General features: G+C 36.8%; 1 protein-coding gene and 1 pseudogene across 4 annotated transcripts in view; both read left to right on the forward strand.

Annotated features, from left to right (window-relative positions):
- The first annotated feature begins 614 nt into the window (after positions 1–614).
- On the forward strand, positions 615–21,023 carry LOC132135659 (arf-GAP with Rho-GAP domain, ANK repeat and PH domain-containing protein 1-like; annotated as a pseudogene).
- A 137-nt stretch (positions 21,024–21,160) lies between these two features.
- The window catches only part of LOC132139835 (globoside alpha-1,3-N-acetylgalactosaminyltransferase 1-like), a 52,154-nt gene continuing 50,296 nt past the window's right edge, over positions 21,161–23,018 (forward strand). For 2 of the 4 annotated variants that reach the window (XM_059548470.1, XM_059548471.1), the window contains exon 1: positions 21,161–21,282. In XM_059548470.1, coding sequence (XP_059404453.1) covers positions 21,230–21,282 — 53 coding nt within the window. In that variant the 5' untranslated portion in view covers positions 21,161–21,229. The remainder of the gene's footprint in view (positions 21,283–23,018) is intronic. The other 2 variants (XM_059548476.1, XM_059548473.1) reach the window with 2 other exon arrangements.

A 23,018-nucleotide genomic window follows, 5' to 3' on the forward strand; every position in this document is an offset into this window, starting at 1 on the left:
CATAAGTCATATTTAAAGAAAAAGCTGAGAAACAAATTTAATGAAATGTCATAATGGTTTGGAACTGTGCCAGGAAAAATGATCTGATTGCCATCTATTTCAGAGACATTAAATATTCAATATTAAAAAGATCATAGATATAAATGGTTTGCTATTTTGTTTTTATTGTTTGATACACTCACTTTGATAATTAATTTATTCATGTCTTTGGCTCTCTTCACAGGCACACACAACAAAATCCCAGAACATGGCTTTAAAGGTAAACTGTGTGTCTGTGAGTGTGTATATGATGTCTTTATGACAGCTGCTAGTTGTTTTGCTAGGCCTATATGTTTGTGAAAATGTTTACACTGGCTGCTTTGCCTTTAAACTGAAATGTACAGTACTTCATTTTTAGTTCATGTGTAGTTCTTTGATAAATATTTTCTAAATGTGGTTTCTAAATGTGGTTTATTGAGTCACTTTCAAACAGTTTAATGCATTCTTGCTGATTAAAAGTATGGATTTCTCTACTGACCCCAAACCTTTGAACAATGGTGTATTTATTGATCATTTTCATCAACAGTTGTATGTAATGGTTAAATGTTTTCCAGCACGAGGATCTATTTCGAGACATGCAGAAGTGTTTTTACAACATGAAAGTTGAAGAGGATAAAAAAGAGACAGTAATTTCGAGAGAACGGTGTGCATGAAAAAAATACTGTTATGTGGATAATTATTTCAGAGTTTGTGCCTGCATAAGCCAATTCAGTGGAAAAGAAATCAGAAATATTCTGTTGTTTCTAATAATATAAATTTGTTTATGTTAGTGAGGACAGTATTGATATCCGATGTACAGACTTTCCGGATTTCTCAGAGGATTTCCGTCAGATTGTTAAAGTTGGCTGGCTAGAGAAAACTCCTCCAAAAGGGTAAGAAAAACTTGTGACAAATATGCCTTCTACGACTTTTCTGACATCCTGTGGTTTAGTTTATAATTTAATTATTTGTAATTGTAGTATAATATTTGTGTTTGTATTTTCAGTGGGAAGATTTACCAGCGCCGATGGGTGCAGCTGGATTCAGAATATTTGAGATATTTTCAATCCATCAAGGTAATGTAAACAAATGGGCCTTGAACAATCAATATGATCAAGATTCTTCTATTCAGATTAAATCCTGTGGACCAGATTTCCTAGTTCACTACCTTGTTTCCTTCCAAGTCATTCAGATGTTATGATTAGGCAAGTGTAGCAATGTAGCTTTGCTTAATACTGTACATCTGAGATGATTTGACAGATGCCAGATCTTTTAATCGTGATAATTGGAGATAAATTGTGATCATTTGGTTCTTCAAAGAAGTTAGCAGATTTGATTAAAATAACTGGATTAAGTTGTCTGAGATTACTCTGTGCTGACGTTCATTGGAAAGGACAGATATATCGCTACTCAAAACCATGAACAGCAATGCAGTGATTAGCTGATGGGCAAGACCGCAACATAATGACATCATAGATGATTAAGATCAAGGAAACAGCCTAACACTTAAAATTACATAAAAGATCTAATCCATAAAATGTGTGACTGTTTTGTTTTTTATTATTTTCAATTCATATATTTTTATAATTGTTTGTACAGGCTTTGTTTTTTCAATATCTAGAGTATTGTAATTAGCAATTCATTTAATTTTAAAGTAAATTTGTTATCTCTATTTGTCTATTTTCTTATTTGACAATTATGCAACATTGAAATTATTTTCAAAATAATAATAAAAAAATTAATTAGCCTATTTTTACAAAATAATTTACTGGTCTAATAAGGTACACTAGTAAATTTGTAAAGGTTTCTAATTGTGGAATCCTGCTGGGTAATGTATTTTTTTTTATATAACCTTTATTCCACCCTCTCATTGTGCAAAGGTGTCCTCATGGGACATACATCAAACTTGTTTGTGCTATAGCTGTCATGGAAGCTACCCAAAGTTCTCTGGTCCACCCAGATTCACTGGTACTGTCTAGTGGAAAGTACCTGTTGGCCTATGCCCAATGAAAAGCACCTAAGACTCACAGTCTGTATTTAATTATATAACCAACTTCCAGAGCGGCCTAATTTTTACAAAACGCAAGTGAAATCGTTTTATGGGTAACGTGGAATTATTCAAGATTGCTCAAGAGTTGAGACCTAGTCCTAGCTTGATGATAGATGCCAGAGGGTTGATATTAAGGGTATATTGTCTAGTCCTTTATTTATTAGCTGTGGAGTTCCTCGAGGGAGTATTTTAGGTCCCTTATTTTATCTTTTATATATAAATGATCTTAATGTTCAGAGGAACTTATTCTGTATGCAGATGATGCAGCAGTTTTAATGTTTCATCAGGATAAGGGGGTCATAGAAGAAAAGATGACTTTGCAGCCACAGGTGTGTCTACATGGTTTCTAGATAATAAACTATCCCTACATGCAGGAAAGACTTAGGCCACTCTCTTTGCTTCTAAAATGAAACTAAATAAGGATGATACCTTTTTGATTAAGATAAATGGTATGGCTTTAGAGGTAAACTATTTGGGTTGTTTAATAGATAATAAATTAACGGGTGATTTTATGGCTAGAAAGGCATTTATAAAAAATATGTGGTAAAATTAGGTTTTTAGCGAGGCAAGCCGGTTTATTAGATGTTCACTCTTTAAAATGATTATTCCTTAAATCAACCACATTTTGTTTATGCTTCCTCCTTTTGGTATGGTAGTTCTTCCCAAGTTATGAAGAATAAATTGCAAAAGGCTCAAAACAAATGACTCAACTCAACTTTATTTATAAGGCACTTTCAACACCACAAGTGGAACCAAAGTGCTGTACAGAAAGTATAAAAGAGAAACATAAAAACAAAAACAGACATATGACATATGACATACACACAAAGCATTATCAAAAGCTAAAGAAAACAAATAAGTTTTAAGCGCACTCTGAAAAACACCCACTGAAGGACAAGTTTTAACAGAGAGAGGAAGGTTATTCCAAAGCCTAGGAGCTTCAACAGAAAACGCCCAATCGCCTTTACATTTTAAACGCGTTCGTGGAACTACAAGAATCAACTGATCATTCGAGCGCAGAGATCGGCTGGATTGACAGCGGCTGATTAAATCAGTAACATACTTGGGGGCTAGACCATGCAGAGACTTAAAAATGTACAACAGTGCTTTGTATTGAATTCTGTAACGTATGGATGAACAATGTAGTTTAATTAAAACCAGAGTAATGTGTTCTCTCTTCTTAGTACCCGTTAAAAGTCTGGCAGCTGAGTTCTGAACGAGCTGCAAACGGGAGAGAGAAGCCTGACTCACACCGAGATACAATACATTACAATAATCCAAACGTGAAGACACAAAGGCGTGAACTGCCTTCTCCATATCATTAAAAGTAAGAATAGATTTCAATTTAGATATTGATCTAAGATGGAAGAAACTATTCTTAACAACACCATTGATTTGCTGCTCAAATTTAAGCTCAGAGTCAAAAATGACTCCAAGGTTCCTCACGCTAGACAGTTTTTTTCCCCAGGAAACAACCCCAGGCAGTCATCATCCACACACCCCTTATTTCGAAATAAAATGATCTCAGTCTTATCCTCATTTAATTGGAGAAAGTTATTTGCAAGCCAGCACTTAACTTCTGCCAAACATGCATGAAGAGACTGAATGGCACTTTTATGCCCCTGTTTCTGTGGTACATAAATTTGAGAATCATCTGCATAAAGATGATACTGAATCCCAAATTTTTCAAAAATAGAACCTAGAGGGAGCATATAAAGGGAAAATAAAATTGGTCCCAGTATTGAGCCCTGTGGAACCCCACACACAAGGGGGGCAATGGAAGAAAAATAATCCTCTAAACTGACTGAAAGAGTCCTATCCTTCAAATAGGAAGAGAACCATGTCAGGCCTAAGCCCTGAATACCAACCTGATCCCTAAGACGATCAATGAGAATGTTATGATCAACTGTATCAAATGCCGCTGTAAGATCTAACAACAGCAAGACAACGCGGTTTCCAGAATCAACACCTTGTAGGATATCATTAGACACCCTCAAAAGAGCAGATTCTGTACTATGACCAACTCTAAAACCTGACTGGAATCTATCACAGATGTTATTCCTAATTAAAACGTCATTAAGCTGTGCGTGCACAATTTTTTCTAGTATCTTTGAAATAAAAGGCAATTTTGAAATCCGATGAAAACTACTCATGTCAAATGGGTCTAAGCTGGGTTTTTTAAAAAGGGGCTGAATAACAGCGTGCTTAAAACTAACAGGAACAACAACAGATGACAAACATATATTTATAATAGACAGAATACTTGGGCCAATTAAATCAAGTACCTGCTTAAACAGAGAAGAAGGGAGCACATCACCAGGAGACCTGGTGGACTTCATATTAGCAGTTATATCCTTAAGCTCCTGGAAAGAAACAGGCATGAAACTGGTCAGTTGGTTCTGAGGGGCAACAGAAACAATAAAATCATTGCCAACAGATGAAATTAGAGATTTAATTCCATCAACTTTACCAATAAAAAAGTTTAAAAACTCTTCACACATGTCAGCAGAAGGAGTGAATGCAGGAGTAGCAGTAGGATGAAGAACAGCATTTACAGTAGAGAAAAGTACTCTAGAATTATTAAAGTTTCTGGAGATGATGACAGAGAAATAATTAGATCTATCCAATTTAACAGCTCTTTGATACTCATTCAAACGGTTCTTCAAAATCTCATAAGAGTTTTCTAATTTATCTTTAACCCATTTGCGTTCATCCCTCCTACACTCCTGCCTAAGAGCACGGATAGTACTGTTCATCCAGGGCTGCGATTTGACTTTTCTTCCCCTGACTTTGACAGGAGCCACAGCACCTAAAATCTCTAAGCAAGAAGAGTTAAACTGATCGACCAACTCTTCTAAACCCATACAGGGAGACTGTGACTCAATCAATGAAAATAAAGGAGAGACATTAAAAACAGCTGAAAAACTACTCGCTGTAATGAGTTCGGATAATTTTAAATGTGCATTCTAGATCGCATTTACATAGTGAAAGTTTTAAGGACTTGGGTTTATTGACTGGTAATATCTTGAAAAATGGGTATGACCCATAGAATTGTCAATAATGTGGTTGCAAGTTATTTAGAAAATTGTTTTTATATGGTGAGTAAGCAGCATTCCTATAAAACTAGGGGTAGAGATTTTAATATTTGTACATGTAAATTTAAAATAAATGTTTATATAATAGTGCTATAGAATGGAATAAATTACCAGTTTCAGTAAAGGGAGTAAAATATTTTTTTAGTTTTAAAAGACTGGCAAAAAGATTGCTGTTTGGTGAGGGTAGTTAGTGTGTTTTGTGGCTATTTTATTGTCAATTGTGTCAATTAGTGATGTGTTTATTGTCAATTGTGATTTGTATTTGTCAAATTGGTGAATTATCTCTACTATATTGATATTAATTTGATTTTATAATGTGATCAATTATGATTAGGAGATACTGTTGCTTTGTCTGTTCTGTACGTACACATAACCTTTATTTTAACAATGAGGTCCGCAATGGAAATAAGCCAAGAGCTTTATTGTGTTTTTATCCTTGAAAGTTTTTCTAAAGTGTAAGGAATACTTGTATTTTGTACAGTTTTATAAACTTGTCAAATAAATTTCAATTCCATTTAATTGAGACATCCAATATTCAAACAATCATCAAATTGATCAGTCTATTGATAATTGCTATAGTCACATCATACTTTTGATTAAAATAATACAACATAATAAAGTAACAGTGGCTGGGACAGACGTCCAGTATCATCTTCACTTAAAATGAAAATTTACTAAGTGAGCGTTAGATGACGGCAAAGATAATTAGGGACAAGTACATTGTCTGTATATGTACCCCTTCCTTATATATACTATATGTATCCCTTTTGTCTTTGTATTTATTTGTTGTCTGTATGGTTTAAAGTTTGCAGTGGAGCATTGTTCACTATGTTCGTTATGAGTCTTTATTGTCCTTTTTGGAGATCCTGTGAAACATGTTGTTCCACTATGGGTGGATAGAAAGGATATAAACTTGATTTGACAAACTGTGTAACACACCTTGTGTGTCTCTCTGCAACAGGAAGTATACTCTAAAAGGATGGTGTCTCTGGGATCAGTTGTTAAGGTGGTCAGTGTCGGAGACTCGCGATTTGAGCTCTACAGTCAGAGCCGGACTTTCCTGTTTCGAGCGGAAAGTACTCGTGCGTATTTGTCCCTCTATTTTTTCAGACCTTGCAAATGTCTACTATACATCTTTGTTTTTTACATTCAGGCTATGAATCATTTACATACATTTTTATTTATTTTATTTATTTTTATTTACAGAGGAAAGAAATGACTGGGTGTGTTGTATTGAAAAGATTCTGAGTGATCGCAAACATAGTCTGGAGCCCCGAAATCTGTTCTTTAGGAATGGAAGTGTGAATATTTATCATGAGGGCTACATGGAGATGCTGTTGCCACGCACCAAAGTCTACACACTTGTCAGCAAGGACAAACTGTTCCTCTTCAGGAGCCACGAGGTGTGAGTCTGAATGTGAATGGCTGCCTCTCTAAATGTTTTGGTGGGTTTATTTGATAGATTATATGTATTGTGTATAGGAATATTTTCAGGGTTTAGGCATCACTGAACTAAACATGCGAATGGCCAGCGTGAGAGATGGAGAAAGCAAGCGCTCTTTCACACTCACCGCTCCATACAGAGAATTCAGGTAAATACTGCAGCTTTTCACATTTTGCACACAAAACTAGAAGGCACTAGTTCAAGAGTGTTATATTTATATACTATAATAGCATTTATTAATATTTTGAATTGGCTTTTATTTTTATAATATTGGTTTTTATTTAAAAGTTTTAGGAATTTTGTAATGTACGTCATACTGGTAAAAAAAAAAAATTATAGCCTGAATGCACTGTGAGTCGCTCTGGATAAAAGTGTCTGCTACATGCACAAATGTAATGTAAAATGTAATGTTTTATAGCTTTTTATTTCAGTCATAGTTATTTTAGTACTTCAACTTAAACTTACATATTTAAAAAAGCATTTAATTTGATTTTAATTCAGCTTTATTTCAATTACTGAACACAATGTAAACCTAACCACAAACTAAAACCAGTTGTAGGTTTAGTTAACAATAATAACAGTATTGTGAAGCTCTAATCAGATTGCCTGATCACGGGGTCTGTATATATTGTTTTATAGTGTCAATTCACTAACCAGTCAGACAATCTTTTCCTGTCCAAGTGGGCAGCTCTAGGCTCAATACACAATGTGGACCAAGACCAGAAATAAAATAATTGATTGATTTTTTTTTTTTCATTTAAACAAGCGAACAGCCATCTTAAATTAGTTTTATGGATGTTTAGACATATTTCTTGGAAAGCTGATTAGGAGTATGATTTTTCCAGTGTGTGGTTTTATTTTGTTGTGGAAAAAATGCAGTGCCAAATGTTTCTTCAAGCAGATTCACTGAACTACACCAGTCACAAACAATGTGCTTTCCATAATTATCAAGGTCTTTCAGGACCATATAATTGAAAACTATACTTTAAACTACCTACATTAATGAAAAACACAGGTACCATCCCCCCAGTTGCATTTGTATGTTTTTCTCTCTTTCTCTCTGTAGTTTTATGGTGATTTCAGAGAGTGAGAAGCAGAGATGGTGTGAGGTGCTTAAAGAGTGTATAATTCGCGCTCTGGAATGTGATGGGTTGTGTGAGAGCATTTGGCGTGTGCCATCAAACCGTTTTTGTGCGGACTGCAGCTCTTCAATGCCGGAGTGGGCTTCAATCAACCTGTGTGTTCTGCTGTGTGAAAAATGTGCAGGTACATACATTGAAACACTTACACCAATATTAACAAATGGCAGCTGTTGTATGTAATGTATATATGTACATATTTGTGTGATAACAGGTGCACACAGAAGTCTGGGCCAGAACGTGTCAAAGGTTCGCAGTTTGAAGCTGGATGAAGGAGTGTGGACTGATGATCTCATCAGGGTACAATGGATATAATGCATCCCGATCGTTGTGTTGCTGCAGTTACATCTGAGAGTTATATTTATGCTTTGCAGTTGCCATTGTACCTTTCTCTTTCTGGATGATGCATGAGAATCTCATTGTGTGTTGCCAGGTTTTTCTACTGCTGGGTAATGGCAAAGCAAATCAGTTCTGGGGAGTGAATATTCCCCCAAGTGAGAGTCTTTGTGCGAGCACAAACAGCGAGCAACGTCTAGTACACATCAGAGCAAAATACAAAGATGGAAAATATTGCAGATACCACACACTCTATGGCCAACAGGAGGCGCTCAACAGAGTTAGTCAATTCAATACAAATGGCAAATAAATAACAGTGAATGCAAAACAAATGAAGGTTCTTCTCTCATATTTGGTTGCTTTGGGTTTCCTAGGCTCTTTGTTCAGCGGTGCAGTCTGGTGATTTGTTTGAGACTCTCTCGCTGCTGAATTGTGGGGCAGATATCAGCTGCAACACTGGAATACCAGAATTCCCTACTCCACTGTCTCTGGCCAAACGCAGTGGCCAAACAGTACAGGCGGAGCTAATTATGTAGAATTTGAACTCAGGTGCACAAATAAACTTACAAAACCCCAATGTATATGTGTTTAGATACACAGGTTCACACTCATCTTGATTTGTTGTTCATCAGAGTCATTTACGTCAGTGGATAAAGATGTGTCCCTTCGATCACAGTCTGGCTATCTTTTTAAGACCGCCTCATCAACTAGACGGATCACAGACCACAAAACCAAAGCAGGTATGTGGAGTTGTAAGAGGATCTGTTTGACTTCCAAAAACACTTAAAAGACTAAAATGACACTTTTATATTGTCAAAAGTCTATTTTATTATCTATTTTATTTGTGTTTTGAGATAAAATGTTCATTATACTATGCAAGAACCATGATTCAAATTAAAAGTGGATTTTACCACTAATAAAACAAATATATATATTTATATTTGCACATACAACTATATATATATATATATATATATATATATATATTTTTTTTTTTTTATAATGTGTGATTAATATTTCTAGAATAGTTCTTTATTATTATTTTTTTAAATAAAAGCACCTACATAATTGTGTATTTTATAATTATGAATATAAGATTTAAAAAATGTGTAATTGCAAAATAAACATTTTCAAATTTGGTTTAACTTGTATAATGACATTTAAATTATATGATCCTTTAAACTGTTTTTTAAAGAAATTGTAAAACGTCATGCTATAGGCTTAGGCATTCATCTGTATTCATGGCAATTTCTAGTGTTTTTCAATTACAAATAAATGAGTAATAATAACCATATTATATGTTTTGTTGGAGAGCCTTGTGTCTGTATGTGTGTGAACCTTATTGTGGTGAATACTGTAGATTTCTCTCAGCGTTGGTGTTGCCTTGGTGATGGAATGTTTAGCTACTTTAAGAGTGAACAGAGTCACAACAAGTGTGGTGGCATGAAGACCAGTGAAATCATCTGCCTGTCTGTCAACAGCCCAGGGAAACATGGGTAATAAACCCTGACCTTCAATCCTAAATTTGACCACATTAATTCTGAAATGCCATATTTACCATGTCCTCTCTAATTGGCTGGCAGCTATGAACACACATTTGAGCTGTACTCTGAGGAGGGGAGAGTCTTCCTGTTTGGAACTGATGATGGCAGCATCATCAAGAACTGGATCCGGGCTTTTGCCATGGTCATCAACCTTTTTATCATTTGAAGGAAAAACAAATGCTTTAGATTAGAGCAGGGGTGTCAAACTCAATTCATGAGGGCTGGAGTCCTGCAGTTTGGTTCCAGCCTTGCTCCAACACACATACCATGTAGTTTTTTAAATAAGCCTGAAAGACTTGAACAGTTGGATGAGGTGTGTTTAATTAGGGTTGAATCTAAACACTGGCCCTCAAGGGGGTGCTAAGTTATATGTTTTGCTATTACAGGAATAAATAACATTTATTATATTACTATAAATAACACTTTATAATAGTACTTAAACCACAATACTGTACTATAGTAATCATTTGTAATATTGCTGTTTTGCTGTACTTTTTAATTAAATAATTTTGTGAGCATAAGAGGCTTGTTTGTTTCAAAAGCATAAAAAGTTGTTTTTCTATTTCTAAATATTCATCTCAGCCTTCCTTGCATTATTCTGTAAAGTTGGAATGATATTTATTTACTATATTGGAGTTGGAGACACAAACTGAACCACTTCTCTCCCTTTCTTCTTTCCCCTCCATTCAGGCTGTGCTGCCTCCTGCACTGTTTGATGTGTGTGGAACCTGTGATCGTCTGGGTCGCCTGCGCTGCACTGAGGGCAACCGTGGCATTGGTTGGTTTTGCCTGAGCACCTTCAAACTGCAGGTGTTACTGGAAGACAATGTACAAACAATCGACCTGCGCAAGCTACTCACACTCAGTGAGTTACAGCTCGCATACACACAGTCATATGACAGTATGAAAACGTGGGTGTCTATATAAATTTACTTTGAGTGCGAATGCGTATGTAGATCTCTCTGACAGTGCTGGCTCCATGGTGCTTGTGTGGAGAGGTGGACCTCTGCATTTGCTGGCTGACCGGAGGCCTCATTTTGAGGGCTGGCAGACCTTCATTCAGCAGAGATCTGGTGCTAGAGATCAGCCACTGTCACAACAGCAACTCACTGACCTGGGTGTCCCCGTGACTATTGACCGCTGCCTGGGCCATATTACACGTTATGGTATACAAACACACATTGACATTACAGAAGAATGCACAATTGCACATCTCTTTCTTCATGGTGTCACTAATTAAGTCACACCTCTCAAAATGTAATGATTATCTCCTAAAAGGAAGGAAGTAAAGCAGAATTTTTTTAAATGAATGGCGTAACGTAAAGATAATGTCACATTTCTTTCTTTCAGGACTGATGTCATCAGGAATCTACCGGAAGAATGGGATTAATTCTCATGTGTCCAAACTGCTGGAGAGGTTTCGAAATGATGCACGAAGTGTAACACTGCATGAGGCAGACTTTTCTGTGGATGACATAGCTGACACGCTGAAACGATTTCTCAGGGAGGTCAAAGATGGGGTGTTTGATGGACAAGAAAACAGCGACAGCTGGCTTAGAGCAGCAGGTGAATAGAAAGTGGAGTAATGTGAGATGAGATATTTAAAACTACTTAGAAACTGGGAGTAGTTTAACACTATTGTATTGAGTACTTTTTTAAAACTCTCGGCAGGTCTTGAGGACAGAAGCAAGAAGATTCATAGATACCAGATTCTCCTTTCAAAACTCCCAGAAGTTAACAGAGAAACACTCAAAGCACTCATACACCATCTGGTTTGGTATGTTATAGGTCATCTGACCTGCTCAACTTTCTAAAACCTACAAAGTATTATGCAACCCCTATAAAAAAAATTAGTTGTCCTTTGTCTTCAATAATTTTCTTTCTTATGACATCTGAGCAACTCTAAAACTAGACAGTAGTTTTATCCTACTTTGAATTTTTATGGTACTCCATTAATTTGAATTGATTATAAGTAAGAGTATGTAGTTATTGATAGAAGACAGTACATCCAAAAACTTGACCTGAAATGTCTGCTTTGTCAGCGTTCAGCACCTGTCTGATGAGAATCAGATGAATGTAAGAAGCCTTGGTATCGTATTCCGTCCAACACTTTTTCAGACAGATGGAGCAGATGGAGCAGGATCTCAGGTGGTGGAGGAACTGATCCAAAACTACTGCAGCATATTTAATGTGAGTCTGTCTTTAATATCCATACTAACTACTCAGTTAAACCTTTAAAACAAATGATTAGCTAAACCTTTAAAAAAAAATATTCCAAACTATGTCTTAATTATTAATAATATCTTTCATTAGTTTATCAAAGTGTATTTGGGCACCTGTGGAATCATCAGTTGTAAAAACAAGCAAACAATAAACATTATTCATCTGTCCATCCATTCTGATAAGATGTCCTGATTCATGTGTATACTGGTGCCTCAAACCACATTCATTCATGGAAAGGAGCAAGGATGAACTAAAATCAAAATAGTCTTTTGGATTCATGCTGACGTATAGACCAGCTGATGTGCTAATGAATTAATAAATATTAATTAAGAATACTGATCAAATGCTGTTGATAAACTGTTGATAAAAATGATGACTTAGATGAAGCTTCTGTTGCAGGTCTCAGAGTCTGACCTTCAGAGGCAGCTTAACATGATATCGGACATCCTGAATAAACACAACTCCCAGGTCAGACTTCACAATTTACAACATTACATTAAGAGCTTTTTCTGAATGCTGTTTTGTCATACATAATGAAATATCTAAAGAATGTTGAATGTTCATTAGTGAATAGTACAGAAACACTGAAAAGTTGTTAATGAATTACTTGAACTGTTTTGTTTTGCTGGTATTTGACATTAATGGCTGACTTTATTATATTTCAGACACCCTTGAGTCAAGCTCCATCCAGCAACAATTGTGCTGTTTACCTGGAGAACAAAGATGAGGTGACAGAGGTGCTTGTTCAGGTGGATATTTATTATTTAATATTAACTCATAATCTTAAATTTCTGTACTTACGTTCTTTACTTGTGGACTCTTCTCAGTTAATGTAAGATCTTTGTAGATGAAGATTTTCTTTGTGTGTACTATGTGTAATAGATTACAGTGGATATGACGGTAGTGAAGTTGGTTTCTGTGGTTTTGGAGCAGGCCAGAATTCAGCACGCCTGTAAAGAATTCTGGAGCTGCTATGAAGTTCTAGGGAAAGAGGCCATGGGTGAGATTATTTGTATTTTAGTTGTTTTTTCTGATTTATTTGTTTATTCATTCTAAGTGCCATGATGATTTGCTTTACTTGTATTGACGCTGCTTTAGTTCTGTTAAGAGACAACGGCTACCAATTTCAAATGCAATACAAACTTTGTCATGAAACTGGCCAATAACTAATTGTCTGCTTTTGGTGCAATAGAATAATGAACCTATGACAAAGGCTTTAATTCCTTCATGGTTCATCTTGGTCCATCATTCTTGTTTAAATTAACAGTGCATTTTAACCTAGACATTATTTAGTTTTTACCTACTATTCTTTAGTAAAAAACATGGTGTCATGTTCAAAATGAATAGTATAGGCAAATTCACACTGCACCAACAGACGAAAGTCATAAAGGGCAACAAACACGTCGTCAGGTTCAGTGTGGTACCCATGTTGCCATCTGTTGCTGTTGTTGCTTGTTTTTGCCAACTGAACAAGTTGAATCTGTGTTTCTCGTGTCATGAAAAGTCTGAGTATTAACGCAATGTACGCAGTTGGCTGTTGGTGTAGTGTGAAAAAGCCTTATGCAGACCTTGTCTGTTGAATGTGACTCTGAATGTGATTTCTGTGGCTATTCGATGTACTGTCTGTTGGTTGAATATATTCATTGTATTCTGATTTGTTTTATAATAGAGAGGACTTTGCATTACCAGGAAAGAGTGCTGCCAATGTATTTCTCACTTAGTAGTTTCTCTCACCTGCTGATCAAGAGGAATCATTATATCATCAGCATCAAGAGATACCTGGGTATGTTTCATCATGCAAACACCAATTCACAGACTTTGAAAATCAATTCAGTCATCACAATTAAAGAGAATGGTAAAAATGTATGAATATTTAATTGCAAATTTAAATTCTAAAAAAACACAGAAAATACAAATAAATTCTCTTGTCTAATTCTGTACTTTCGATTTTGTTTTTTGAGAATACTTTTTAATTTTAAATTCAGTTATTGGCACAATGTTTTGTCTACAAAACTAATCCCAAACATTTAGCCATAAACATTTCGCTCAGAAAAGCTTATTAGTGCACTAGTTGTTTGCCTATTTTTGTGTGTGCAGAAAATATAGGGAATCTGTATAAACGTGGACCTTTGCATGTTTGTGAGGTTAAAAATGAAAGTAGCAAAAACTTCCACTGTCGTCACTGTGAGCTTTCTGGCACCACCTTCAGACTTCACAAGGAACTGCAGGTGTGTATGTGTGTGTAGCTGGTGTTGGATCATATGACTAAGCATAATACATTTTAAAAGGCTTCTGTTCTTTCAGGGCTCTCAGTGTGAGAGGGAATATCCTGTCAAAGAGCTCAAGCTCTATCATGGTTGCCGGAGCAAACTGCATCCACCCACACCGTAATGAACTGAGAGCAGCTTAACACTACCTCTACTCAAGAGTTTACTGTCACTCATAAGCAAGGATGCAAATTGACAGGACATGGTTAAGTGCCAACACATTGCTAAGAATGGTTGTAACAGCTGCACTTCCTGACCACAGCAGCAGCCGATCATGTGACACAATGTCATGACTGATAATGAAACAATGGTTGAATTCAGAACAACACTAGCATAATACGCTTACTATTTCTAACATATAAAGATATTTTAATAAAAGTAAAGGTTGTATGCTATTTTGAATTTAGCAAATATTAGGCAGCTTTTTTCTCAATAAATGCTTTTCTTCTTTCTTTTTTTAAAAGATGCAAATATATAACACTATATAGTAGTCAACATTTGAAGTGGATCATAACCTTTCATCAAAGTTGTCCTAAAACCAAAATGCTAACTTTTTTGATCCACTTCAAATATTAAATACTGTATATTTATTATTAATTTTTCACCCATCATGAGTTTGCATCCTTGTCTAAAAATATTAAAGCAATATTTACCTTTAACATACATTTACAGAGATACAATTTGTGGTGTGTAAAATTTCTTTCATTTTCTTTACAGATGGGGACTAACACTGGTTCATGACAAGCAGCAGTGGTGAGTCAGTAGGGCCGTGGTTTCCTATTTCTGGTGATGGTCCCTCAGCAGTTTCTCTCTATTTCTCTTATCTGGCACACTCAGTTCTGTTCATGCAGCTCTCTCTTGATGAACTGATGATCTACATGTGTGCGGTGTGTTAGATAAATCCGACATAGATAAATCCGACATACAAAATGTGCAGAGCAGTGGGGCAGCACCACCAGAATTGAGAACCACAGGGTTATTCTGAGACTTGTTATTTCACTTGGACCCTTTTGAATTTTGTGAGCTCTCAGAAAAGTAATCATAGTTGTGTAAACTTCTACATAAAATATGTATATTTGTTTGTGTTTATTTGCTTAAATAGCAACAGAAAAACTCCACAATAGTGTTTTCACGACTTTCAAAATGAGAACAATATAGAGAGAGATTGATAACGGCAATCAGAAGAACGAACAACATTTATTTATTTTTGTAATTTGATGCGAAGGCAATATAATACAAAGTCTAGCATTATAAATGAAAATAATTTCTTTTAAAAAAGGAAAATATCCAAAACTTTGCAGGATTTTCAATGCTGATGACCATTGACATGTGTCATAATGGTCCATAGATTTGTAACCACCTTTGGCATTGATATATCAATAGCAGATTCTAAAGCATATACATTTAGTCTCCCTTAATCTTGAACAGTTACAACACAAGTATTTCCTTTTTAATTATTTAGCCAACATATCAAGCAATATGCAACTATCTTATTTCTGAATAGCAGTATTTTTTCTTAAAAAACACCCCCAAATAATAATCAGGCCCAAATTGACCTTGTAGCAATGTTTTCATTCTCTGTGAGAGCATCATTTTGCAGATGATAGGAATTATTACATTTATTTGCAGTCTTTGTTCTGATTTGCAGCCTTGTTTTGTTATCATAAGCCCTATTCAGACGGTAATTATTCCTCATGGGGACATAAGCTATTTTAAAGCTTTACAGAGTTAGTCTGTGATTTTTTTGCCATCCAAAGTTGTCGGAAAAGGGAAGTCATGGCTTAATGGTTAGAAAGTTTGACTCCTAACCCTAAGTTTGTGGGTTCGAGTCTTAATCCGGCAATACCCAGACTGAGGTGCCCTTGAGCAAGCCACTGAACCCCCAACTGCTCACTGCTCCGAGTGTGTGTTCACGATGTGTGTGTGTTCACTGCTGTGTGTGTGCACTTTGGAAGGGTTAAATGCAGAACATGAATTCTGAGTATTGGTCACCATACTTGGCTGAATGTTAAGTCACTTTCCGTTTTCAAATCAAGAATGTCTGTGTTTTACAGTGGCGGAGAGAGCTCAATGCGCTGCAACTTAAGAAAACACATGCAAATTGAAAAAACACCAGCAAATGAAGAAAACATCTTCATCAGTTTGACAGCACAAGTGTTGCAAATCCTCACAACACATGCAAATAACGAAGGACGCTGCAAATCTTCACAACAAATGCAAATTAAGAAATGCGCTGCAAATCTTCACAACACATGCGAATTAAGAAACGCAGTAGTTACATGAAAATTTAAAATTAATCTTAAAATTATTCCTATTTTATTTTAAATTAGAACAAGTATATGTAAAATTCACTTTAATTGTTTTTTGTTAATTGATTTTTTTATTTTTGTAGAGTACATTTTCTGCCACCTGTTGGCAAACGCTTTAAAAATGTAAATGACATGATATTCCCCCTATAACCAGTAGATTGCAGCATAGGATCACTTATTTGACTCATTTGTCATTTTCACTCCCTCATATAGTCCTTTTCTTGTGTCATGCTTTCAGATTTATATTTAGACATTCTAAAAATGTCTATTATAACATTTAAAAGCCACTAGAAACATTTAAAATTTTAGCGCTAGCACTTTTTGTACTGATGCATGAATTAGCAACTCATTTACACGAATCACACAAAAATTACCTATTTTTCATTCCAAAAAGAAATTTTCGTTGAAAGGTATAGTTTAAATTCCTGTTAACAATCTTCTCTGTTTCTCTCAAATATAAATCGAAGGCTCATACACAAACAAGGATTTTTTTTGTGAACTAAATGGTTGATCAACTTACCCTCTCAAGCAACAACGTTGTTGATCGTCTTAAAGGGATAGTTCACCCAAAAGTGAAAATTACCCCACGATTTACTCACCCTCAAGATATCCTAGGGGTATATGACTTTCTTCTTTCAGGCGAATCCAATCTGAGTTATATATAAAAACATTCTGGCTTTCCAAGCTTTATAATGGCAGTGAATTGGTGTTATTTTTCAATAGTCCAAAAGAAAGTAGCATCCAACCATCATAAAAAGTGTTATTCAGCATGGTGAGTCATCTCCTCTATTGACATACATGACATATGACATATTGACATACATTCAAACAAAACAGCCTCTGGTCTTCTTCCCTACGTACTGCCAAAGTGCGCTTTTTTTTTGGCTAAAGGTTGCAAGCTTGCCATCCAGTGGCTTTGGTAAGCTCCAGTGAGAAGTGTCTAACATGGAAACACAGAGGAGAGAGCAAAACACCGGTCAAGAATTAGAAGTACAAAATAAGGATTTGTAAAGAAAAATGTCAGAGGATTTTGATAGAAAACAAGAGGATACTGGTTCCCTTTTGAGCATTCACTCTAAAGTATGTTGCGAAGCATTTGCAGTTGGAACTCCTCCCCTTCTCCAAAATCCTGAAATGTTACTGAATAACGCAAGTACAATAAACTGGATAATTATTGTTAATTATGCAAATCACATGCAAATACTGTCAAGCCGGTGGGAAGTATGTAATACACTGGGCAGGAATTGCCCCGGCACTGAGGAGTTCGCCAGACCCCCAGGAGAAGTTTGCCAGGGTCCTAGCGAAAGCTTTTAAGGAGCTCGACCTTATCTGGGATTCTCCAGAGGAAACTGCCAGGAGTACGCTTGACTCTTGGTACTTCTAGTCGAGTCAACACCTGGCTCCCTCAAGGAGGAAGGTCCCGTTCTTCCCGGATGTCCACAAACAGCTGGTGAAGTCTTGGTCTGGACCCCAGTTGGCACACATCCACCCTTCCACTCAGGGCATCTTCTCCCACATGGACAGGGCAGAGGCCCACGGCTATGTGTCCATACCCCCCCGTTGAGAAGGCCATCGCCGTGCATCTGTTTCCTTTCTCGGCCACGCCTGCTTTCTAAGACTTGCAGATTGACCACCCACCTCGCTGACAATGCTTACACCTCCGTGGTAAAAGTGGCACCCACTGCATGCGATGGCAATGCTGCAGGTCTTTCAATCTAAGCTCCTGCAGTCCCTGTACAGTGGTGACATGGATGCGGAAATCATGAAAGACCTGCATGCAGTTACAGACTTCACACTGATGGCGACAAAGCACTTCTGCTCAAGCCATCGGTCATTCCATGGGCTTCATGATAGTCCTTCTCAGGCATCTATGGATGACCCTAAATGACTTGAAAGACTCAGAATGTAAGACATTGCTCAACACTCCGATCACTCCCTCCAGCCTCTTTGGTGATGCCATGGAATTGGTTATCGAGAGCTTCTCTAAGGAGTAGAAGCATGCAAAAGCAATGAGTCACCTGATTCCCCGGCGCACATTCCAATTCACCATTTAGATCACGCTTCTCTTCTGTGCCCGTCTCTCAGAACGGCTAAGCAGGCCACCGCATCCTTCATGGCTCTGTCCTCAATATAAGCCAGATGTTTGCTGCAAACAGTAGATGGGGCCCGGGAAAAGGTGCCATGGACAGAGGAGGAGCCCCCGTTGTGACACCGGACCACACTCGGCTGCCAAGCCCTCATCCTGATGGACTGGCCAAGAGGAGGGGAGTGCTCACTGCAGGCCCAGCCCCCAAGCACTGCATCCTGTATTATGTCCCTCTTGTTCTTGTAGGCAGCAAATGCAATGTTCATGTTTGTTCAATAAAAACACAAACAACTTCACAAAAAGAGCTGTTTTCTTTTCATCATATTGATATGGCATTACTCACCCTGCCTCACAGACGCACAGAGCCGCTATCTGTGACTGTTACGGACTCCCAGTGCTGTCCTCAATGAGCCATTTCCCCACCAGCATGTTTAGCCTGGCCGGGGCAGGGCACCAGTCTAAGAACTTCATTGCCAGTGATAGCACCCGGAGAGATTTGGTCCATTCTTCCGCATGTGCTTGACACACTAAATGAGTCTCATGCTCCTTCTACTAGGCATCTGTATGCTCTTGAGGAGCAGAAGCATGCAAAAGCAATGAGTCAAATGGTGTGTAAAATGGTGCTGTGATGGAGATATTGACCCCGCAAGCTGTCTGGTCTCGATTAGACTACATTTTCTGCAGCACAGGTTAGATTACGGGAGTCTGCCGTCAAAGCCAAAGGTTTATGAGGCCGCTATTGCTTAGTTTCGTGGGTCTCGTTATCTGGTTGATGGGCAATCAATCAGGAGGCACATGCTGGTGGTCAGATTTCACACCAACCAGAGCAAGAACAAGAGCATGCCAATCAACTTGCTTAATTTGGCTTACAGAAGTTGTCGGCAGTGCTGCACAAGATTTATGTCAATATTGTTTTTGTTCCCATTTTGTTTATGTTGATGTCACAGCTTGCAGATGATCGCTACACTAAAGTGCCCTGGGCACTCTGCTTGAAACTCAACTGTTTTTGGAGTGAAGTGGTACAGCTGTATCTGTCTTTTATAAATCTGTAAAAAAACTAAAGACTTTTCTGTGATATGGATGTAATACTACAATATAGCAGGGGCGTTTCCTTCAAATAGACAAGGGAGGCAGTGAGTTTGGTGGGGGTGGGTGGGGAATGGGGTTAATTGAGAATGAATGGGGGAAAATCACATGAGAGGAGACAATGCCTCCATCCAGTATTTTTGGATATGACTGGTAATGCTCTGCTGTGATTGGTTCATGCTATAATTCCCGCCTCTTGTGTTCATGTGTTCCTCCTTCCATGTTTGCGAATCTGAATGAACAATATAATATTGTAAATGGGAAGACTCATTTGAAAAAGTAAACAAACAACTCATACACTTAGATATAATCACTTTGTTACATCAAAATAAGACTTACAATGTCTTACAATTAATGAGTTATTAATGAGAAATCAGCTTGGTGAAATTTAAAGTAAATCTGTGTCTGTGACCAATATTTGCTGAGCTTTGATGACTGATGAACTGAATAATTCAAAAATAGTTAAAAGTTAACCATTAAAAAGAATAGCTGAACATGAGTTCACAATTAAATTATATTGTTTAAATTGTTATTGCCTTGAGTTACTATCTCCTCATTTCAGAACACCACCGCACATCACTGCTCTATAGGTACTCAATATTAACATGAGATTGGCAGGAACTGTGTGTGTCATGTCCGCTTTAACTAGTTATCCTTGAACTTAACTAACTAATACTTTTCTTTAAGGTATCTCTGCTGCGAGAATGAGGATGAGTTGACTGAATGGACAGCCACATTTTACAGCATCCAGGTATCATCTGTCACACAATTTTGAATTATTAATTTGTAAAATTCTAGTTAAATATGCAATGTACAACATGTAAAAATTTGAAAATGCATTTTTATAAATGAGCAAACTTAAAGTTTTAATCTTATTCATAGTATGATGGCGACATCTGGCCCTCCTGGTGAAATAACCTCAAAGCAGCTGATGGGTTGGATAGCAGCAGTTTCTTCTGAAGGAAGAAACTAAAAAGAAAAAAATATAAAAAGTGACTTCAAAGTGTTTTCAAACAGACTGTGCCAAGCTCAGATTATGAATTATTACTAGCAGCACAATGACCTCTTGCATTATGTGAAATGACACAATGAAATTCCTCTATAATTCTTGTATCTTTGGCATCAATTTGGCTCTTAATTATACCCTTGTTTTGTCCATTATTCTGAATGTTATTTACTGTATGTTGAGTTAAATGCATAGTTTTTAAATAAAATTTCTAGTTCGGATTCAGAGAGTATATACAAAAGATTGTGTTCCAAAGATAAATGAGCCTTGAGGGTTTGAACCTACATGAGGGTGATCACTGTTTTCTTAAGATGCAGAATCGTTTTTATGGTACAGTCTCTTCCATTTTTAATACAAGGTTGTGCTCATGCTAGAAACTTTGTGTAGGCTCAGGAATCATTATCTGAAAAACATATCAAGTATATACACATGGTATCCTGTCCAGTTGAGCTACAGGAACACTGTAGGTAAGTACAACTTACTGTGCTCACCAAACATTTTTGTCGTCACAAGACACTGCTTTCCCCATCCTGGCCCCTCCTTCCTTGTCTGCATATTATTGTTTACAGTTCTGACTGACAATCGGTCCTCCAGTGATAACAGACACAAAACCTAAAGCAGGAATAATGAAAGTAAATTTTTATTTATTTCTTGCGTTGACTGGCTTCTCACTAACTGGGTATGTAATTATTCCTTTGAAATGTGCTTGTGGTTTTTAAAATCTTCATATACTCACACATCTGAATTAGAGTCTCCTTGAGTTCCTTTTTTTTAACAATTCATTAAGTTTTTATAATAATTTAACTTGTTTAAAGTTTATGATTTGGGCAAGTCATGTTTCAGTTAAGTTTTAGCTAAAACAGGCAAGGTTTGTGATGTGAAACCCATGTTTTAATCTGCCCTGCCATTTTGTTAGAGAAACTTACAGTTTCAAAAAGGAAGTCAGTAAGACTGCAAAAAGACTGGCAGTAAAATAATCGGTGAACAATGTCATCATGGTTTCATATGGAATAACTCTGATTCTTCTTGTTGTTTTCTCTAAATGAAGATTTATACAAAGGTTAGCCTCCTGATGTGTATTCCAGAAAGCATGGTTAACTTACTGTTAGCTATACCCTGAACTTTCGGTTGATTAACCCCAAACCTTGCTTACTCGAGGAATGTGGTTCCAAAAATACGTCTGGAAGTAAACTGTGTCTGAAATCGTTTGTTCAACTTGTTCAACTCATTCACTAATCCCTAGTGTATGGCAATTGATTGGACTATATCAGATCAGATCAGAAAGGAGTGAACGTATACACTGAGACTTGGAGCTGTTGCAAAAACATTGTCACATGTACTTTTATATTAGATGTAAATAATATTAATAGCAATAACACTCAAAATTACTCTATTGTAATTATACATACTTCCGTGTCAGCATTGTGGTTTCATTGATGGTATATTATTTATTTGTACAAAACATACTATTAATCAGAATCAGAGAGAGCTTTATTGCCAAGTATGCTTGTGCATACCAGGAATTATTTTTAGTGACATAAGCTTTCAGTACACAGAGACGACAACAACAACAAACAGAAAAAAAAATTGTAAATATAAATACAATGTTAGACAAGGTGGTTCCCAGGAATCTGAATGACGCCACAGTGCTGTTCATGATGGTGAGTGGGGAGAGTGCAGGGGGGTTTCCCCTGAAGTCCACGATCATCTCCACTGTTTTGAGCGTGTTCAGATCCAGGTGGTTAAGACTGCACCAGACAGCCAGCTGCTCAACTTCTTGTCTGTAAGCAGACTTGTCACTGTCCTGGATGAGACCGATTACTGTAGTCTCGTCTGCAAACTTCAGGAGCTTGACGCGTCTTTAGAGGTGCAGTCGTATTTATTATTTTTAGTATCTTGACACTCTCCCGAGCAGCATTTTGAGTCAGAGCTGGCTCAGATAAGATAATGTTCGAAGAGGGCCCTCAGGCGACTGTTAATTTTAAAACAGAATGAATATGCTACCTACAGGTGATTGACGAACATTTTTTAATTATCCACCAAATTACCATCACTTTTGTAAGTTAACAATGATGCCACCTCAGTAAATTTGTAAAATATTAAACTGAGTTATTGCCTACATAATATATTTTAATATAAATAAAGTATGAAATTAATGTTAAAGCAGAAATAAGAAAGTTACGCCATCTCTCATTCAAACTCGCTTGCTTCCAATCTCTCCTCCAGCTCGTTGCTACTTCACATTGGATTATGGGAAACAGTGCTTCAGCTAAGTAAACATCGGTTGTACACTCAAAATTAGAATGCATTGTGGGTAAAAAGTAGTGAGCAAATGTAGGGAATGAAGTAGTTCACTCAGAATTCGGACAGCTTTACAAAATTGTTGACACCTGTGCACTGAAGTGAACTAACCCT

Source organism: Carassius carassius, chromosome 4 (genome assembly GCF_963082965.1).
Source record: "Carassius carassius chromosome 4, fCarCar2.1, whole genome shotgun sequence".
NCBI lineage: Eukaryota > Metazoa > Chordata > Actinopteri > Cypriniformes > Cyprinidae > Carassius > Carassius carassius.